The 22,734-nt window shown below is 44.8% G+C and overlaps 1 protein-coding gene across 6 annotated transcripts in view; it reads left to right on the forward strand.

Annotated features, from left to right (window-relative positions):
- Positions 1-22,734, forward strand: part of LOC140119730 (sperm-associated antigen 17-like) — a 214,173-nt gene that overhangs the window by 61,283 nt on the left and 130,156 nt on the right. For all 6 annotated transcript variants that reach the window (XM_072139080.1, XM_072139081.1, XM_072139083.1 and 3 more), the window contains exons 2-3: positions 4,225-4,365; positions 11,320-11,379. In XM_072139080.1, coding sequence (XP_071995181.1) covers positions 4,225-4,365; positions 11,320-11,379 — 201 coding nt within the window. The remainder of the gene's footprint in view (positions 1-4,224; positions 4,366-11,319; positions 11,380-22,734) is intronic.

Genomic DNA, 22,734 nt, shown 5'->3' on the forward strand with positions numbered 1-22,734 from the left:
TCCACATGTCCATGTACGATGTGGTCCTTCACCTCCACGAGGACAACTGCAGCCGCCCTCCGGAAGGAAACTTGGTCTGATGTTTGGCCAAGATGATTGTCTACGAAACAATGGCAGCTTCTCATGCAAAGCTGTAGTGGATAGTGAGAAATCTAAAGCCCAAAACATTGTTCTGTTTTGCTTGTTAGTGTAAGAAGGAAAGTTCTTTACTGTGCCAAAGAATTTCAAGAAAGTCTCCAGAAGTAATGGATAGGTTCTTGGTAGAACCACCTCTAAAGAGATCTGTCCTTTGGATCGAGTTCTTCTTGTTCTTCAAGAGAACATAAACCAAAGTGTCCACTGCCCTTCTTGCCTCCATTAGACCGGTAGAAGATAGCATCTAACCGTCTCAAACCACCGGAAGTCTCACTCACCTACCTTCATGGAGGTCACCTACCTTCTCACAGACAACATAGTCTTCCTCAGTCAAGACTTATAGAACATATAGAATATAATCTTTGCCGGATTATCCACAAGTATTCCTTCTTCTCTTTCCTTTTGATGATAATTCTTCATCTGTTCTTCGGTGGATTTTAGGACAAGTTGTGATAAGGAAACATTTTGGAGGTTATGGGAAATGCTCTGACGTCTGGGACCAATACTTGAGTCTTTTTGGTGTAAACTAGCTATAAAATTTCCTGCACTGTTACAAATATCTTAAATAACATGTTTCTAAATATGGCCAGCATTAAAAGGAACACATTCTCTTGTACTTAAAATTTTATGTAGTCATCTTTAAGAGTTTGATACAATTTCACAGTTTATCTACAGTTCTGCTATGGCTGTAGGGATGGGATAGAGAGGACTGTGCAGCTGTGACTGTAGGGAGGGGATAGAGAGGACTGTGCAATTGTGACTGTAGAGAAGGGATAGTGAGGACTCTGCAGCTGTGACTATTGGGAGGGACTAGAGAGGACTGTGCAGCTGTGACTGTAGGGATGGGATAGAGAGGACTGTGCAGCTGTGACTATTGGGAGGGACTAGAGAGGACTCTGCAGTTGTGACTGTAGAGAGGGACTAGTGAGGATTGTGCAGCTATGACTGTAGGGAGGTGATAGAGAGGACTGTGCAGCTGTGACTGTAGAGAGGGACTAGAGAGGACTGTACAGCTGTGAATGTAGAGAAGGGATAAAGAGGACTAGAGGACTAGAGAGGACTGTACAACTGTGATTGTAGATAGGGCATAGAGAGGACTGTGAGGCTGTGACTAGATAAGGGATGGAGAGGATTGTGCAGCTGTGACTGTAGGGAGGGATTAGAGAGGACTGTGCATCTGTGACTGCAGGGAGGGATTAGAGAGGACTGTGCAGCTGTGACTGTAGGGAGGTACTAGAGAGGACTGTGCAGCTGTGACTGTAGAGAGGGGATGAAGAGGACTGTGCAGCTGTGATTGTAAAGAGGGACTAGAGAGTACTGTGCAGTTGTGACTGTACAGAGGGACTAGAGTGGACTTTGCAGATGTGACTGTAGGGAGGCGATAGAGAGGACTGTGCAGCTGTGACTGTAATGAGGGGATAAAGAGGACTGTACAGCTGTGACTGTAGAGAGGGACTAGAGAAGACTGTGCAGCTGTGACTGTAGAGAAGGGATGAAGAGGATTTGCAGCTGTGACTGCAAGGAGGGACTAGAGAGGACTGTGCAGCTGTTACTGTAGGAAGGGGATAGAGAGGACTGTGCAGCTGTGACTGTAAGGAGGGACTAGGGAGGACTGTGCAGCTGTACCTTTAGGGAGGAACTAGAGAGGACTGCACAGCTGTTACTGTAGGAAGGGGATAGAGAGGACTGTGCAGCTGTGACTGTAAGGAGGGACTAGAGAGGACTGTGCAGCTGTACCTTTAGGGAGGAACTAGAGAGGACTGCACAGCTGTTACTGTAGGGAGGGACTAGAGAGGACTGTAAAGCTGTCACTGTAGGGAAGGGACAGAGAGGACTATGCAGCTGTTACTGTAGGGATGGGATAGAGAGGACAGTGCAGCTGTGACTGTAGATAGGGACTAGAGAGGATTGTGCAGCTGTGACTGTAGAGAGGGACTAGAGAGGATTGTGCAGCTGTGACTGTAGAGAAGGGTTAACAAGGGCTGTGCAGCTGTGACTGTAGAGAGGGACTAGAGAGGACTGTGAAACTGACTGTAGAGAGGGACTAGAGAGGACTTTGCAGCTGTGACTGTAGGGAGGGGATAGAGATGAATGTGCAGATTTTACTGTAGGGAGGGACTAGAGAGGACTGCACAGTTGTGACTGTAGGGAGGGCTAGAGAGGACTATGCAGCTGTGACGTTAGAGAGGGACTAGAGGGGACTGTGCAGCTGTGAGTGTAGAGAGGGACTACAGAGGACTGTGAAGCTGTGACTTTAGGGAGGGACTAGAGAGTACTGTGCAACTGTTACTGTAGGGAGGGGATAGAGAGGACTGTGCAGCTGTGACTGTAGAAAGGTAATAAAGTGGACTTTTCAGCTGGGACTGCAGGGAGGGGATAGAGAGGGCTTTGCAGCTGTGACTGCAGGGAGGGGATAGAGAGGACTGTTCAACTGTGACTGTAGAGCGGGACTAGAGAGGTCTGCGCAGCTGCGACAGTAGAGAAGGGATGAAGAGGATTTGCAGCTGTGACTGTAACAGGGGGGACTAGAGAAGACTGTGCAGCTATGACTGTAGGGATGGACTAGAGAGGATTGTGCAGCTGTGACTGTAGGGAGGGGATAGAGAAGACTGTGCAGCTGTGACTGTTGGGAGGGACTAGAGAAGACTGTGCAGTTGTGACTGTAGGGAGGGACTACAGAGGACTGTGCAGCTGTGACTGTAGTGAGGGACTAGAGAAGACTGCACACATATGGCTGTAGGGAGGGACTAGAGAGGACTGTACAGCTGTGACTGTAGGTAGGGGATAGAGAGGACTGTGCAGCTGTGACTAGGGAGGGACTAGAGAGTACTATGCAGCTGTGACTGTAGGGAGGGGATAGAGAGGACTGTGCAGCTGTGACTGTAGGGAGGGGATAGAGGGGACTATGCAGCTGTGACTGTAGGGAGGCGATAGAGAGGACTGTGCAGCTGTGACTGTAGAGGGGATAGAGAGGACTGTGCAGCTGTGACTGTAGGGAAGGGATAGAGAGGACTATGCAGATGTGACTGTAGGGAAGGGATAGAGAGGACTATGCAGATGTGACTGTAGGGAGGGACTAGAGAGGACTGTGCAGCTGTGACTGTAGGGAGGGGATAGAGAGGATTGTGCAGCTGTGACCAGGGAGGGACTAGAGAGGACTGTGCAGCTGTGACTGTAGGGAGGGGATAGAGAGGACTGTGCAGCTGTGACTGTAGGGAGGGGATAGAGGGGACTGTGCAGCTGTGACTGTAGGGAGGGGATAGAGGGGACTGTGCAGCTGTGACTGTAGGGAGGGGATAGAGAGGACTGTGCAGCTGTGACTGTAGGGAGGGGATAGAGAGGACTGTGCAGCTGTGACTGTAGGGAGGGGATAGAGGGGACTATGCAGCTGTGACTGTAGGGAGGCGATAGAGAGGACTGTGCAGCTGTGACTGTAGAGGGGATAGAGAGGACTGTGCAGCTGTGACTGTAGGGAAGGGATAGAGAGGACTATGCAGATGTGACTGTAGGGAAGGGATAGAGAGGACTATGCAGATGTGACTGTAGGGAGGGACTAGAGAGGACTGTGCAGCTGTGACTGTAGGGAGGGGATAGAGAGGATTGTGCAGCTGTGACCAGGGAGGGACTAGAGAGGACTGTGCAGCTGTGACTGTAGGGAGGGGATAGAGAGGACTGTGCAGCTGTGACTGTAGGGAGGGGATAGAGGGGACTGTGCAGCTGTGACTGTAGGGAGGGGATAGAGGGGACTGTGCAGCTGTGACTGTAGGGAGGGGATAGAGAAGACTGTGCAGCTGTGACTGTAGGGAGGGGATAGAGAGGACTGTGCAGCTGTGACTGTAGGGAGGGGATAGAGGGGACTGTGCAGCTGTGACTGTAGGGAGGCGATGGAGAGGACTTTGCAGCTGTGACTATAGGGAAGGGATAGAGAGGACTGTGCAGCTGTGACTGTAGGGAGGGGATAGAGAGGACTGTGCAGCTCTGACTTAAGATTCAAGTTTTTTTTGTTATTGGGGGGGGCGGGGGAAATGTTAAACCTCTGTAGATTTCTCATGATGATGAATGTTTCTGTTGATTTTGTTATTATTCCAGGATTCTTGGAAGGTGAACATCGCTCTTGTGGTAGAAAATCAAGAAGAAGATGAAGTCCACACCAGAGCCCTGTCACAGGCCGTGCGCCTCCCCCAACGACGGCTCTTCAGCCTCGTGTCATGGGACAAGGTCCTGGAGCAGGTAGGTACTCTATACACACTGCCAGCCAGGCAGCAGGTCACACTAAAGAGAGATAGAGACATAGATGAGAGATAGATAGAGAGATAGAGAGATATGAGAGAGATAGAGAGATAGATAGGAGATAGATAGATAGGAGATAGATAGATAGGAGATAGATAGATAGATAGATATATATGAGATAGATAGGAGATAGATAGATAGATAGATAGATAGGAGATAGATAGATAGGAGATAGATGGATAGATAGGAGATAGATGGATAGATAGATAGGAGATGGATAGATAGGAGATGGATAGATAGGAGATGGATAGATAGGAGATAGATAGATAGGAGATAGATAGATAGGAGATAGATGGATAGATAGATAGATAGATAGGAGATGGATAGATAGATAGATAGATAGGAGATAGATAGATAGATAGGAGATAGATGGATAGATAGATAGATAGGAGATAGATGGATAGATAGATAGATAGATAGGAGATAGATAGATAGATAGATAGATAGATAGGAGATAGATAGATAGATAGATAGATAGATAGATAGGAGATAGATAGGAGATAGATAGATAGATAGATAGGAGATAGATAGGAGATAGATAGATAGGAGATAGATAGGAGATAGATAGATAGATAGATAGATAGGAGATAGATAGGAGATAGATAGATAGGAGATAGACAGATAGGAGATAGATAGGAGATAGATAGGAGGTAGATAGGAGATAGATAGGAGATAGATAGATAGATAGATAGGAGATAGATAGGAGATAGACAGATAGACATGAGATAGATAGATAGATAGAGAGATGATAGATAGATAGAGAGATGATAGATAGATAGATAGGAGATAGATAGGGGATAGACAGATAGATAGATAGATAGATAGGAGATAGATAGATAGATAGGAGATAGATAGGAGATAGACAGATAGACATGAGATAGATAGATAGATAGATAGGAGATAGATAGATAGGAGATAGATAGATAGATAGGAGATAGATAGATAGGAGATAGACAGATAGACATGAGATAGATAGATAGATAGATATGAGATAGATAGAGAGATGATAGATACATAGATAGGAGATAGATAGATAGATAGGAGATAGATAGATAGATAGGAGATAGAGAGATGATAGATACATAGATAGGAGATAGATAGATAGATAGATAGATAGATGGGAGATAGATAGATAGGAGATAGATAGATAGATAGATAGATAGATAGATAGATAGATGGGAGATAGATAGATAGGAGATAGACAGATAGATAGGAGATAGATAGATAGGAGATAGATAGATAGATAGACAGATAGATAGGAGATAGATAGATAGATAGATAGATAGGAGATAGATAGATAGATAGATGGGAGATAGATAGATAGATAGATAGATAGGAGATAGGTAGATAGATAGATAGGAGATAGATAGATAGATAGGAGATAGATAGATAGATAGATAGATAGATAGGAGATAGATAGATAGATAGATAGATAGATAGATAGGAGATAGATAGATAGATAGATAGATAGGAGATCGATAGATAGATAGATAGGAGATAGATAGATAGATAGATAGGAGATAGATAGATAGGAGATAGATAGGGGATAGATAGATAGGAGATAGATAGGAGATAGATAGATAGATAGATAAATACATAGATAGGAGATAAATAGGAGATAGATAGGCAGATAGATAGGAGATAGATAGATAGATAGATGGGAGATGGATAGATAGATAGGAGATAGATAGGAGATAGATAGATAGGAGATAGATAGATAGATAGATGGGAGATGGATAGATAGATAGGAGATAGATAGGAGATAGATAGATAGGAGATAGATAGATAGATAGATAGGAGATGGATAGATAGATAGATAGGAGATAGATAGACAGATAGATAGGAGATAGATAGGAGATAGATAGATAGATAGATAGATAGATAGATAGATAGATAGATAGGAGATAGATAGATAGATGGGAGATGGATAGATAGATAGGAGATAGATAGGAGATAGACAGATAGACATGAGATAGATAGATAGATAGGAGATAGATAGATAGGAGATAGATAGATAGATAGATAGGAGATAGATAGATAGGAGATAGATAGGAGATAGACAGATAGACATGAGATAGATAGATAGAAGATAGATAGAGAGATGATAGATACATAGATAGGAGATAGATAGATAGATAGGAGATAGATAGATATATGGGAGATAGATAGGGGATAGGTAGATAGATAGATAGACAGATAGATAGATGGGAGATAGATAGGAGATAGATAGATAGGAGATAGATAGATAGATAGATAGATAGGAGATAGATAGATAGATAGGAGATAGAGAGATGATAGATACATAGATAGGAGATAGATAGATAGATAGACAGGAGATAGATAGGAGATAGATAGATAGATAGATAGATAGGAGATAGATAGACAGATAGATAGGAGATAGATAGATAGGAGATAGATAGACAGATAGATAGATAGGAGATAGATAGGAGATAGATAGATAGGAGATAGATAGATAGATAGGAGATAGATAGAGAGATAGATAGAGAGATAGATAGGAGATAGATAGATAGATAGATAGATAGATAGGAGATAGATAGACAGATAGGAGATAGATAGGAGATAGATAGATAGATAGATAGATGGGAGATGGATAGATAGATAGATAGGAGATAGATAGATAGATAGGAGATAGATAGATAGGAGATAGATAGATAGGAGATAGATAGATAGGAGATAGATAGATAGGAGATAGATAGATAGGAGATAGATAGATAGATAGATAGGAGATAGATAGATAGATAGATAGACAGATAGATAGGAGATAGATAGATAGATAGGAGATAGATAGATAGGAGATAGATAGGAGATAGGAGATAGATAGATAGGAGATAGATAGATAGATAGATAGATAGATAGATAGATAGGAGATAGATAGGAGATAGACAGATAGACATGAGATAGATGGATAGATAGATAGGAGATAGATAGAGAGATGATAGATACATAGATAGGAGATAGATAGGAGATAGATAGATAGATAGGAGATAGATAGATAGATAGATAGGAGATAGATAGACAGATAGATAGATAGGAGATAGATAGATAGAGAGATAGATAGATAGATAGATAGATAGATAGATAGGAGATAGAGAGGAGATAGATAGGAGATAGATAGGAGATAGATAGATAGACATGAGATAGATGGATAGATAGATAGGAGATAGATAGAGAGATGATAGATACATAGATAGGAGATAGATAGGAGATAGATAGATAGATAGGAGATAGATAGATAGATAGATAGGAGATAGATAGACAGATAGATAGATAGGAGATAGATAGATAGATAGGAGATAGATAGATAGAGAGATAGATAGATAGAGAGGAGATAGGAGATAGATAGGAGATAGATAGGAGATAGATAGGAGATAGATAGATAGAGAGATGATAGATAGATAGATAGATAGGAGATAGGGGATAGATAGATAGATAGATAGATAGATAGATAGAGAGGAGATAGGAGATAGATAGGAGATAGATAGGAGATAGATAGATAGATAGATAGATAGGAGATAGATAGATAGAGAGATAGATAGATAGAGAGGAGATAGGAGATAGATAGGAGATAGATAGGAGATAGATAGATAGAGAGATAGATAGGAGATAGATAGATAGATAGATAGGAGATAGATAGGAGATAGATAGGAGATAGATAGATAGATAGATAGATAGGAGATAGATAGATAGAGAGATAGATAGATAGAGAGGAGATAGGAGATAGATAGGAGATAGATAGGAGATAGATAGATAGATAGATAGATAGGAGATAGATAGATAGATAGATAGGAGATAGATAGATAGATAGATAGGAGATAGATAGATAGATAGATAGATAGATAGATAGGTGATAGATAGGAGATAGATAGATAGATAGATAGATAGGAGATAGATAGATAGATATGAGATAGATAGATAGGTAGATAGATAGATAGGAGATAGATAGATAGATAGATAGGAGATAGATAGGGGATAGATAGATAGATAGGAGATAGATAGATAGATAGGAGATAGATAGATAGATAGATAGATAGGAGATAGATAGATAGACAGATAGATAGATAGATAGGAGATAGATAGGGGATAGATAGATAGATAGGAGATAGGGGATAGATAGATAGATAGATAGATAGATAGATAGATAGATAGGAGATAGATAAATACATAGATAGGAGATAAATAGATAGGCAGATAGATAGGAGATAGATAGATAGATAGATAGATAGATAGATAGATGGGAGATGGATAGATAGATAGATAGATAGATAGGAGATAGATAGGAGATAGATAGATAGTAGATAGATAGATAGATAGATAGATAGGAGATAGATAGATAGATAGATAGATAGGAGATAGATAGACAGATAGATAGGAGATAGATAGGAGATAGATAGGAGATAGATAGATAGATAGATAGATGGGAGATGGATAGATAGATAGATAGATAGATAGATAGATAGATAGGAGATAGATAGATAGACAGATAGATAGGAGATAGATAGGGGATAGATAGATAGATAGATAGGAGATAGATAGGAGATAGATAGGAGATAGATAGATAGGAGATAGATAGGAGATAGATAGATAGGAGATAGATAGGAGATAGATAGAGAGATGATAGATAGATAGATAGATAGATAGGAGATAGATAGGAGATAGATAGATAGATAGGAGATAGATAGGAGATAGATAGGGGATAGATAGATAGACATGAGATAGATAGATAGGAGATAGATAGGGGATAGATAGATAGGAGATAGATAGGAGATAGATAGGAGATAGATAGGAGATAGATAGGAGATAGACAGATAGACATGAGATAGATAGATAGATAGATAGGAGATAGATAGAGAGATGATAGATAGATAGATAGATAGGAGATAGATAGGAGATAGATAGATAGATAGATAGGAGATAGATAGGGGATAGATAGATAGGAGATAGATAGGAGATAGATAGATAGGAGATAGATAGGAGATAGATAGATAGATAGATAGATAGATAGATAGATAGATAGGAGATAGATAGGGGATAGATAGATAGGAGATAGATAGGGGATAGATAGATAGGAGATAGATAGGAGATAGATAGAGAGATAGATAGATAGATAGATAGGAGATAGATAGGGGATAGATAGATAGGAGATAGATAGGAGATAGATAGATAGAGCCCACAGTCAATGCAAATAGAAAAATAAGGCGGCACTCCAATATTGTGGGAAAAATCAAGTGGTTTTTATTCCCAAGTTGCTACGTTTCGGCCTCATCCGAAGCCTAGGAGATAGATAGATAGATAGGAGATAGATAGATAGGAGATAGATGTATAGATAGATAGATAGATAGGAGATAGATAGATAGGAGAGAGATAGATAGATAGGAGATAGATAGATAGATAGATAGGAGATAGATAGATAGATAGATAGATAGGAGATAGATAGGGGATAGATAGATAGATAGATAGGAGATAGATAGATAGATAGATAGATAGGAGATAGGTAGATAGGAGATAGATAGATAGATAGATAGGAGATAGATAGATAGATAGATAGATAGGAGATAGATAGATAGATAGATAGGAGATAGATAGGGGATAGATAGATAGATAGATAGGAGATAGATAGATAGATAGGAGATAGATAGATAGATAGATAGGAGATAGATAGATAGGAGATAGATAGGAGATAGATAGATAGATAGGAGATAGATAGATAGGAGATAGATAGATAGATAGATAGATAGATAGATAGGAGATAGATAGATAGATAGATAGGAGATAGATAGGGGATAGATAGATAGATAGATAGGAGATAGATAGATAGATAGGAGATAGATAGATAGATAGGAGATAGATAGATAGATAGATAGGAGATAGATAGGGGATAGATAGGAGATAGATAGATAGATAGATAGATAGGAGATAGATAGATAGATAGATAGATAGGAGATAGATAGGGGATAGATAGATAGATAGATAGGAGATAGATAGATAGATAGATAGATAGGAGATAGATAGATAGATAGATAGGAGATAGGTAGATAGGAGATAGATAGATAGATAGATAGGAGATAGATAGATAGATAGATAGATAGATAGGAGATAGATAGATAGATAGATAGATAGATAGGAGATAGATAGGGGATAGATAGATAGATAGATAGGAGATAGATAGATAGATAGATAGATAGGAGAGAGATAGATAGATAGATAGATAGATAGGAGATAGGTAGATAGGAGATAGATAGATAGATAGATAGGAGATAGATAGATAGATAGATAGATAGATAGGAGATAGATAGATAGATAGGAGATAGATAGGGGATAGATAGATAGATAGATAGGAGATAGATAGATAGATAGGAGATAGATAGATAGGAGATAGATAGGAGATAGATAGGGGATAGATAGGAGATAGATAGATAGATAGATAGGAGATAGATAGATAGATAGGAGATAGGTAGATAGGAGATAGATAGATAGATAGATAGATAGATAGATAGATAGATAGGAGATAGATAGATAGATAGGAGATAGATAGATAGATAGGAGATAGATAGGAGATAGATAGATAGATAGATAGATAGGAGATAGATAGATAGGAGATAGATAGGAGATAGATAGGGGATAGATAGGAGATAGATAGATAGATAGATAGGAGATAGATAGATAGATAGATAGGAGATAGGTAGATAGGAGATAGATAGATAGATAGATAGGAGATAGATAGATAGATAGGAGATAGATAGATAGGAGATAGATAGATAGATAGGAGATAGATAGATAGATAGATAGATAGATAGATAGATAGATAGATAGATAGAGAGGAGATAGATAGATAGATATTATAGATTATTTTCTGTAATATTTGTTTTTTTTAAGGTTCATGAACTTGGAAACCCAAAAATGAAGAAAGTGAAGGATGTTCCTCAGTATTACGAGGTGAGTCTCTCCAGTAATATCTGTCCACCGCTTTTCCTCTTTGCCTGGCTGTCTCCCTGGCGCTTGTGCCCCTTTTATTACCCCTCCCCCCTCAGGGGCCCCCTCCTCGCCAATTTGCTTGCTCCCAAAATATTGTGTTTGCGTTTTCACTCGGAGATGCCCCATAAAGTTTAATGCATGTGAGTTTTAAGTCGCTATAAAAGGCTCTGCGGTCAGGATGGGGGGTGGGCTCGGGGGTCCCGGGCGGCGGTCTCTGCGCTCTCCACGGACTCATTTCACACATACTCGATTGTTAAGTTTATTGGTTTAACCCCGCACCTGCTGGACAGGTCTCACGTAAGGCACATTAACAAGTTATTTACGAGGTAGAGATTTATAAAAAACCCCTGCAGAGCGCACAGGACGCGGCTGAAGTAATTGGCGCAGCCGTAGCCTCCAGCGCAGATCTGCACCGGCTCTGGGACTCATTACCCCAGCCCTCCTCATACACCAAGACTCCACCACCTCACAGTGTCCTGACTAGAGGGACTTTCTCCGTAGACACCGCATAATGCTTCAAGGCTTCTACATACAGAGGGCCCCTGAGGCAGAAGTCACCATCCATAACCATCATAAGGGGGACAATGCCAAATGTTGGGGCACATTGCAGTGCAAAGATTATACTGGCGGAGTATAAATCGGATGTAAAAGTAGCATAGATGTGGGTCCTACCCAAATGATATGTCATAGCCAAGGACTGATACTGAATAACCCTAGAATGGGACATCAGAGACCTGGAGTAGAGCAGGAATGAAGGTCCTACCAGAAAGATGGGAGACGTAGATCAAGGAAAGGATCGGGGTCCTTCCTGAAAGTAGAAGAAGTAGAGCCAGGCAAGGATAAATGTCCTACCAGAAAGTGGAAGGAGTAGAGCAGGGCAAGGATGAGGGATATATCAGAAAGGTGGAGGAAGTAGAGCAAGACAAGGATGAGGGATCTACCAGAAAGGTGGAAGAAGTAGAGCCAGGCAAGGATAAATGTCCTACCAGAAAGTGGAAGGAGTAGAGCAGGGCAAGGATAAATGTCCTACCAGAAAGTGGAAGGAGTAGAGCAAGACAAGGATGAGGGATCTACCAGAAAGGTGGAGGAAGCAGAGCAAGACAAGGATGAGGGATCTACCAGAAAGGTGGAGGAAGTAGAGCAAGACAAGGATGAGGGATCTACTAGAAAGGTGGAGGAAGTAGAGCAAGACAAGGATGAGGGATCTACCAGAAAGGTGGAGGAAGTAGAGCAAGACAAGGATGAGGGACCTACCAGAAAGGTGGAAGAAGTAGAGCAAGACAAAGATGAGGGATCTACCAGAAAGGTGGAAGAAGTAGAGCAAGACAAGGATGAGGGATCTACTAGAAAGGTGGAGGAAGTAGAGCAAGACAAGGATGAGGGACCTACCAGAAAGGTAGAAGAAGTAGAGCAAGACAAGGATAATGGATCTACCAGAAAGGTGGAGGAAGTAGAGCAAGACAAGGATGAGAGATCTGACAGAAAGGTGGAAGAAGTAGAGCAAGACAAGGATGAGGGATCTGACAGAAAGGTGGATGAAGTAGAGCAAGACAAGGATGATGGATCTACCAGAAAGGTGGAGGAAGTAGAGCAAGACAAGGATGAGGGATCTACCAGAAAGGTGGAGGAAGTAGAGCAAGACAAGGATGAGGGATCTACCAGAAAGGTGGAGGAAGTAGAGCAAGACAAGGATGAGGGATCTACTAGAAAGGTGGAGGAAGTAGAGCAAGACAAGGATGAGGGATCTACCAGAAAGGTGGAGGAAGTAGAACAAGACAAGGATGAGGGATCTACTAGAAAGGTGGAGGAAGTAGAGCAAGACAAGGATGAGGGACCTACCAGAAAGGTGGAAAAAGTAGAGCAAGACAAGGATGAGGGACCTACCAGAAAGGTGGAGGAAGTAGAGCAAGACAAGGATGAGAAATCTGACAGAAAGGTGGAAGAAGTAGAGCAAGACAAGGATGAGGGATCTACCAGAAAGGGGGAAGAAGTAGAGCAAGACAAGGATGATGGATCTACCAGAAAAGTGGAAGAAGTAGAGAAAGACGAAGATGTGGGATCCACCAGAAAGGTGGAAGAAGTAGAGCAAGACAAGGATGATGAATCTACCAGAGAATTGGAGGAAGTAGAACGAGACAAGGATGTGGGATCTACCAGAAAGGTGGAGGAAGTAGAGCAAGACAAAGATGATTGATCTACCAGAAAGGTGGAGGAAGTAGAGCAAGACAAGGATGAGGGATCTACCAGAAGGGTGGAGGAAGTAGAACAAGACAAGGACGAGGGATCTACCAGAAAGGTGGAGGAAGTAGAGCAAGACAAGGATGAGGGATCTACCAGAAAGGTGGAAGAAGTAGAGCAAGACAAGGATGAGGGACCTACCAGAAAGGTGGAGGAAGTAGAGCAAGACAAGGATGAGAGATCTACCAGAAAGGTGGAAGAAGTAGAGCAAGACAAGGATGAGGGATCTGACAGAAAGGTGGATGAAGTAGAGCAAGACAAGGATGAGAGATCTGACAGAAAGGTGGAAGAAGTAGAGCAAGACAAGGATGAGGGATCTACCAGAAAGGTGGAGGAAGTAGAGCAAGACAAGGGTGAGGGATCTACCAGAAAGGTAGAAGAAGTAGAGCAAGACAAGGATGAGGGATCTACCAGAAAGGTGGAAGAAGTAGAGCAAGACAAGGATGAGGGATCTGACAGAAAGGTGGAAGAAGTAGAGCAAGACAAGGATGAGAAATCTACCAGAAAGGTGGAAGAAGTAGAGCAAGACAAGGATGAGGGACCTACCAGAAAGGTGGAAGAAGTAGAGTAGGAGAAGGATGCGGGTTCTACCAGACAGGTGGAGGAAGTAGAGCAAGGCAAGGATGAGGGATCTACCAGAAAGGTGGACGAAGTAGAGACAACAAGGATGAGGGATCTACCAGAAAGTGGAAGAAGTAGAGAAAGACAAGGATGAGGGATCTACCAGAAAGGGGGAAGAAGTAGAGCAAGACAAGGATGAGGGATCTACCAGAAAGGTGGAAGAAGTAGAGCAAGACAAGGATGAGGGATCTACCAGAAAGGTGGAGGAAGTAGAGCAAGACAAGGATGAGGGATCTACTAGAAAGGTGGAGGAAGTAGAGCAAGACAAGGATGAGGGATCTACCAGAAGGGTGGAGGAAGTAGAACAAGACAAGGATGAGGGATCTACCAGAAAGGTGGAAAAAGTAGAGCAAGACAAGGATGAGGGACCTACCAGAAAGGTGGAGGAAGTAGAGCAAGACAAGGATGAGGGACCTACCAGAAAGGTGGATGAAGTAAAGCAAGACAAGGATGAGAGATCTACCAGAAAGGTGGAAAAAGTAGAGCAAGACAAGGATGAGGGATCTACCAGAAAGGTAGAAGAAGTAGAGCAAGACAAGGATGAGGGATCTACCAGAAAGGTGGAAGAAGTAGAGCAAGACAAGGATGAGAGATCTGACAGAAAGGTGGATGAAGTAGAGCAAGACAAGGATGAGGGATCTACCAGAAAGGTGGAAGAAGTAGAGCAAGACAAGGATGAGGGATCTACCAGAAAGGTGGAGGAAGTAGAGCAAGACAAGGATGAGGGATCTACTAGAAAGGTGGAGGAAGTAGAGCAAGACAAGGATGAGGGATCAACCAGAAAGGTGGAGGAAGTAGAGCAAGACAAGGATGAGAGATCTGACAGAAAGGTGGAGGAAGTAGAGCAAGACAAGGATGAGGGATCTATCAGAAAGGTGGACGAAGTAGAGCAAGACAAGGATGAGCGATCTACCAGAAAGGTGGAGGAAGTAGAGCAAGACAAGGATGAGGGATCTACCAGAAAGTGGAAGAAGTAGAGCAAGACAAGGATGAGGGATCTACCCGAAAGGTAGAAGAAGTAGAGCAAGACAAGGATGAGGGATCTACCAGAAAGGTGGAAGAAGTAGAGCAAGACAAGGATGATGGATCTACCAGAAAGGTGGAAGAAGTAGAGTAAGACAAGGATGAGGGATCTACCCGAAAGGTAGAAGAAGTAGAGCAAGACAAGGATGAGGGATCTACCAGAAAGGTGGAAGAAGTAGAGCAAGACAAGGATGATGGATCTACCAGAAAGGTGGAAGAAGTAGAGTAAGACAAGGATGAGGGATCTACCAGAAAGGTGGAAGAAGTAGAGACAGCAAGGATGAGGGATAGCTTACAGTCTATGAGGATGAGGGGGACACAAGAGCTTACAGTCTATGAGGATGAGGGGGTGACACAAGAGCTTACAGTCTATGAGGATGAGGGGAGACACAAGAGCTTACAGTCTATGAGGATGAGGGGGTGACACAAGAGCTTACAGTCTATGAGGATGAGGAGAGACACAAGAGCTTACAGTCTATGAGGATGAGGGAGGACACAAGAGCTTACAGTCTATGAGGATGAGGGGGTGACACAAGAGCTTACAGTCTATGAGGATGAGGGGGTGACACAAGAGCTTACAGTCTATGAGGATGAGGAGGGACACAAGAGCTTACAGTCTATGAGGATGAGGGGAGACACAAGAGCCTACAGTCTATGAGGATAAGGGGGGACACACAAGAGCTTACAGTCTATGAGGATGAGGGGGTGACACAAGAGCGTACAGTCTATGAGGATGAGGGTTGACACAAGTGCTTAAAGTCTATGAGGAGGAGGGGTGACACAAGAGCTTACAGTCTATGGGGATGAGGTGGTGACACAAGAGCTTACAGTCTATGGGGATGAGGTGGTGACACAAGAGCTTACAGTCTATGAGGATGAGGGGAGACACAAGAGCCTACAGTCTATGAGGATAAGGGGGACACACAAGAGCTTACAGTCTATGAGGAGGAGGGGTGACACAAGAGCTTACAGTCTATGAGGATAAGGGGGGGACACAAGAGCTTACAGTCTATGAGGATGAGGGGAGACACAAGAGCTTACAGTATATGAGGATGAGGGGAGACACAAGAGCTTACAGTCTATGAGGATGAGGGGGGACACAAGAGCTTACAGTCTATGAGGATAAGGGGGGACACACAAGAGCTTACAGTCTATGAGGATGAGGGGGTGACACAAGAGCTTACAGTCTATGAGGATGAGGGTGACACAAGAGCTTACAGTCTATGAGGATGAGGGGGTGACACAAGAGCTTACAGTCTATGAGGAAGAGGGGGAGGACACAAGAGCTTACAGTCTATGAGGATGAGGGGGGACACAAGAGCTTACAGTCTATGAGGATGAGCGGGACACAAGAGCTTACAGTCTATGAGGATGAGGGGGTGACACAAGAGCTTACAGTCTATGAGGATGAGGGGGTTACACAAGAGCTTACAGTCTTTGAGGATGAGGGGGGACACAAGAGCTTACAGTCTATGAGGAGGAGGGGGGACACAAGAGCTTACAGTCTATGAGGATGAGGGGTGACACAAGAGCTTACAGTCTATGAGGATGAGGGGGTGACACAAAAGCTTACAGTCTATGAGGATGAGGGGGACACAAGAGATTACAGTCTATGAGGATGAGGGGGTGACACAAGAGCTTACAGTCTATGAGGAGGAGGGGGGACACAAGAGCTTACAGTCTATGAGGAGGAGGGGGGACACAAGAGCTTACAGTCTATGGGGATGAGGTGGTGACACAAGAGCTTACAGTCTATGAGGATGAGGGGGGACACAAGAGCTTACAGTCTATGAGGATGAGGGGGGGACACACAAGAGCTTACAGTCTGTGAGGATGAGGGGGAGACAAGAGCTTACAGTCTATGAGGAAGAGGGGGGGACACAAGAGCTTACAGTCTATGAGGATAAGGGGGGACACACAAGAGCTTACAGTCTGTGAGGATGAGGGGGAGACAAGAGCTTACAGTCTATGAGGAAGAGGGGGGGACACAAGAGCTTACAGTCTATGAGGATGAGGGGGGGACAAGAGCTTACAGTCTATGAGGAAGAGGGGGGGACACAAGAGCTTACAGTCTATGAGGATGAGGGGGTGACACAAGAGCTTACAGTCTATGAGGATGAGGGGGTGACACAAGAGCTTACAGTCTATGGGGATGAGGGGGGACACAAGAGCTTACAGTCTATGGGGATGAGGTGGTGACACAAGAGCGAATCCTATCCAGAAGAGGAGTCAGAGCCAAGACTAGGTAAGAAATACCAGAGACCTATAACAGCAAGTACAACCAAGCGCATAACTAAAAAAAAACAACATTTGCCAAAGGCAAATCCATCATCCAGGAAGATGGACCAGAGCAAAGGAAAGAACCAGAACCAAGGCACAAAAGTCAACAATGTATCTGGAGCAGAGAAGAGATGAGTCCTACCTAAACAATTGATCCGAGCCAAAGATAAACTTAGAACCAACCCTGGAAAGGACAGCATTGACCTGGAGGAGAGCAAGGAGTCTTACCATGCAATGGATCAGAACCAGGGAAAAATCTAGAACTCTGCTAGGAAAGGTCTCCACAGACCTGGAAAAGGACAAGACTTCTGGATGGAGAAAATGGATTGAAGCCGAGAATGGAACCAGGAGTGAGCGAGGAGGAGATTCTATAGATCCAGAGTAGATCAGGTGTGAGATCCCCAACCAGAAGATGGATCAGAACCAAGCTTGAAGAGGTACCACAGATGTAGAGAGAAGCAATGATGAGGTTCTAACCCATAAGATGGATCAGAGCTAAGAATCACCATAACTAATCAAGAAGCGGGATAGCATGGACCTGGAAGTCCTACCACCAAGATGGATCAGAGCCAAGGACTGAACCATGGACCTTGAGCAGAACATGTGTCATATATCGGGTGATTCCCTCGGCTCTGGGGACATGATTGGGCTTTTCGGGTTGTGACCACATGGATTAGCGGTGGAACAGTTGGTCATCCTTGTTTTCATGCCACTAAATTTCATTAGAAAAGTTCCTGATGGAGAAATAATTCCTCCCACTCAGAATCAGATCATCACAGCCCCCCCGAGAACCTGGTGCCCCCCCCCCACCGAGAACCTGGTGCCCCCCCCCACCGAGAACCTGGTGCCTCCCCCGAGAACCTGGTGCCCCCCCCCCCGAGAACCTGGTGCCCCCCGAGAACCTGGTGCCCCCCCCCACCGAGAACCTGGTGCCCCCCCACTGAGAACCTGGTGCCCCCCCTGAGAACCTGGTGCCCCCCCGAGAACCTGGTGCCCCCCCGAGAACCTGGTGCCCCCCGAGAACCTGGTGCCCCCCACAGATGTGGCATGTACCCCAGTAAGACATGGTGTGAGTTATGAGGCGCGGCGGGGGATCTGCAGAACTTGCGCCGTTCTTGGCTGCACTGGACCCGGGTCACATGGAGAAGAGATGAGGAACCTCCCGCACATGTTCCCATCAGGGGGTCCCGCTACATGTGTGCCCAGTGTCTCCTCACACAGGCGGGCGCCCCAGGGTCCCCGACTGATAATCATTACAGCCGGAACACCAACCAGGACGAGATGGACCTATTATACTCCATACATCACATAACATATACCGCCATAGTGTGTCTGACAAGGACTAAGGGACCAGGGTCCTACAAGCAATGCAGGAACCTCCATGTGTTACTATATGTGTGAGCAGTGTATGGCGGTATCATCCGGGTGCTATATATGGTTATTTGAGCATTGGATGAGGTACAGGTGCGGGATGAGGTACAGGTGCGGGATTAGGTACAGGATGAGGTAGAGGTACAGGTACGGGATGAGGTAGAGGTGCAGGATGAGGTACAGATGCGGGATGAGGCAGAGGTGCAGGATGAGGCAGAGGTGCAGGATGAGGCAGAGGTGCAGGATGAGGTAGAGGTTCAGGATGAGGTAGAGGTTCAGAATGAGGTGCAGGATGAGGTACAGATGTGGGATGAGGCAGAGGTGCAGGATGAGGCAGAGGTGCGGGATGAGGCAGAGGTGCGGGATGAGGCAGAGGTGCGGGATGAGGCAGAGGTGCGGGATGAGGCAGAGGTGCGGGATGAGGCAGAGGTGCGGGATGAGGCAGAGGTGCGGGATGAGGCAGAGGTGCGGGATGAGGCAGAGGTGCGGGATGAGGCAGAGGTGCAGGATGAGGTAGAGGTTCAGAATGAGGTGCAGGATGAGGTACAGATGTGGGATGAGGCAGAGGTGCAGGATGAGGCAGAGGTGCGGGATGAGGCAGAGGTGCGGGATGAGGCAGAGGTGCGGGATGAGGCAGAGGTGCGGGATGAGGCAGAGGTGCGGGATGAGGCAGAGGTGCGGGATGAGGCAGAGGTGCGGGATGAGGTACAGGTGCAGGATGAGGTACAGGTGCAGGATGAGGTACAGGTACAGGATGTGGCACAGGTGCAGGATGAGGTACAGGTGCAGGATGAGGTGTAGAATGAGGTACAGGTACAGGATGTGGCACAGGTGCGGGATGAGGTAGAGGTGCAGGATGAGGCACAGGTGCAGGATAAGGCAGAGGTGCGGGATGAGGTACAGGTGCAGGATGAGGCACAGGTGCAGGACACCGTCAGGTGCAGGATGATTTGCCCCCCTGGTATTGGAGGGGCACATGGCAGGTGTCGGGTGCTGAGGGGGTGACGCTCGCCCCGGGTCGTGTTGGTGTTTATATGGAGAATGTCTGGTGGTTGATGCGGTGGTGACAGGATGAGATTGCTGCGTGTCTCGCCCTCCACATGTCTTCTCCTCCATCTCTTGGCCCTCACTCTTTGTTTTTTCCAAAAAATGTTTCAGAAAAGTAAAAAAAATGATTTCTCCCTGGAAATGGCTGGAGTGAAGCGGAGCAGCGCGGATCCTGAGTGCAGCGCGCGTCGTCGTACACAAAATTTACCCCACGTGCAGAAAGGAATGGGAGAGGAGGATGGCGGAGGGGGGGGGGGGGATGGGGGTTTGTCAGGACCCTCGCATCACCTCATTCATCCTGCAGAGAGATAGCGGGGTCCAGGGAGGAGATTTGAGGCGCTCGCCGCCCCCCGCGTTCTCCAGCAAATTTTATGGGGCAGTTTGGGTTATTTTATTATTTCGCAGCGGGCTGGGGGCTCGGAGGAGAAGCTCCAGATGTTGTGTGGAACGTGGTGGAAACAAGCTGTAAAAACCCCCGGCCGTAAAATAGACATAAAACGTCCGCTCCGCCCCTGCCACACATCTGCCACGTCCAGCTGTGTGTTCCCACTGCTGTCAGCGCCTCGGGAAACGCGATACCCTGATTTCACCCCAATTAGGCTGTGGAGCTGGAGCACCGGCTGGGGGCGCAGCCCTAATTGGCCTCTTTATAGACCCTGACTCCCTGTCACACGGCCCCACCGGGGCACCCCAAAATCTCATCAACATCCATGCAAATAGTGATCCCACTGGTGACACCCCAACATCACCTCTCATTCATGGATGGATGGACAAGGTGCTGACCCCTGGTGATCCTCCTTAAAACTATCCAGAATATCTCTGCCACTCAGAACATCTATATCCCTCACTGCATCTTAGAATTTTCTAAAACATCTCTGCCCCTCAGCTCATCTCCTAGAACTTCCTAGAACATCTCTGCTCCTCAGTACATCTCCCAGAACTTCCTAGAACATCTCTGCCCCTCAGTACATCTCCTAGAACTTCCTAGAACATCTCTGCCCCTCAGTACATCTCCTAGAACTTCCTAGAACATCTCTGCCCCTCAGTACATCTCCTAGAACATCTCTGCCCCTCACTATATCTCCTAGAACTTTCTAGAACATCTCTGCCCCTCACTATATCTCCTAGAACTTCCTAGAACATCTCTGCCCCTCAGTACATCTCCTAGAACTTCCTAGAATATCTCTGCCCCTCACTATATCTCCTAGAACTTCCTAGAACATCTCTGCCCCTCAGTACATCTCCTAGAACTTCCTAGAACATCTCTGCCCCTCAGTACATCTCCTAGAACTTCCTAGAACATCTCTGCCCCTCAGTACATCTCCTAGAACTTCCTAGAACATATCTGCCCCTCAGTACATCTCCTAGAACTTCCTAGAACATCTCTGCCCCTCAGTACATCTCCTAGAACTTCCTAGAACATCTCTGCCCCTCATTACATCTCCTAGAACTTCCTAGAACGTCTCTGCCCCTCAGTACATCTCCTAGAACTTCCTAGAACATCTCTGCCCCTCAGTACATCTCCTAGAACTTCCTAGAACATCTCTGCCCCTCATTACATCTCCTAGAACTTCCTAGAACATCTCTGCCCCTCAGTACATCTCCTAGAACATCTCTGCCCCTCACTATATCTCCTAGAACTTTCTAGAACATCTCTGCCCCTCAGTACATCTCCTAGAACTTCCTAGAACATCTCTGCCCCTCAGTACATCTCCTAGAACTTCCTAGAACATCTCTGCCTCTCAGTACATCTCCTAGAACTTCCTAGAACATCTCTGCCCCTCACTATATCTCCTAGAACGTCTCTGCCCCTCAGTACATCTCCTAGAACTTCCTAGAACATCTCTGCCCCTCAGTACATCTCCTAGAACTTCCTAGAACATCTCTGCCCCTCAGTACATCTCCTAGAACTTCCTAGAACATCTCTGCCCCTCAGTACATCTCCTAGAACTTCCTAGAACATCTCTGCCCCTCAGTACATCTCCTAGAACTTCCTAGAACATCTCTGCCCCTCAGTACATCTCCTAGAACTTCCTAGAACATCTCTGCCTCTCAGTACATCTCCTAGAACTTCCTAGAACATCTCTGCCCCTCACTATATCTCCTAGAACATCTCTGCCCCTCAGTACATCTCCTAGAACTTCCTAGAACATCTCTGCCCCTCAGTACATCTCCTAGAACTTCCTAGAACATCTCTGCCTCTCAGTACATCTCCTAGAACTTCCTAGAACATCTCTGCCCCTCACTATATCTCCTAGAACGTTCTAGAACATCTCTGCCCCTCACTATATCTCCTAGAACTTCCTAGAACATCTCTGCCCCTCACTATATCTCCTAGAACTTTCTAGAACATCTCTGCCCCTCACTATATCTCCTAGAACTTCCTAGAACATCTCTGCCCCTCAGTACATCTCCTAGAACATCTCTGCCCCTCAGTACATCTCCTAGAACTTCCTAGAACATCTCTGCCTCTCAGTACATCTCCTAGAACTTCCTAGAACATCTCTGCCTCTCAGTACATCTCCTAGAACTTCCTAGAACATCTCTGCCCCTCACTATATCTCCTAGAACGTTCTAGAACATCTCTGCCCCTCACTATATCTCCTAGAACTTCCTAGAACATCTCTGCCCCTCACTATATCTCCTAGAACTTTCTAGAACATCTCTGCCCCTCACTATATCTCCTAGAACTTCCTAGAACATCTCTGCCCCTCAGTACATCTCCTAGAACTTCCT

Source organism: Engystomops pustulosus, chromosome 2 (assembly GCF_040894005.1).
Source record: "Engystomops pustulosus chromosome 2, aEngPut4.maternal, whole genome shotgun sequence".
Taxonomy (NCBI): domain Eukaryota; kingdom Metazoa; phylum Chordata; class Amphibia; order Anura; family Leptodactylidae; genus Engystomops; species Engystomops pustulosus.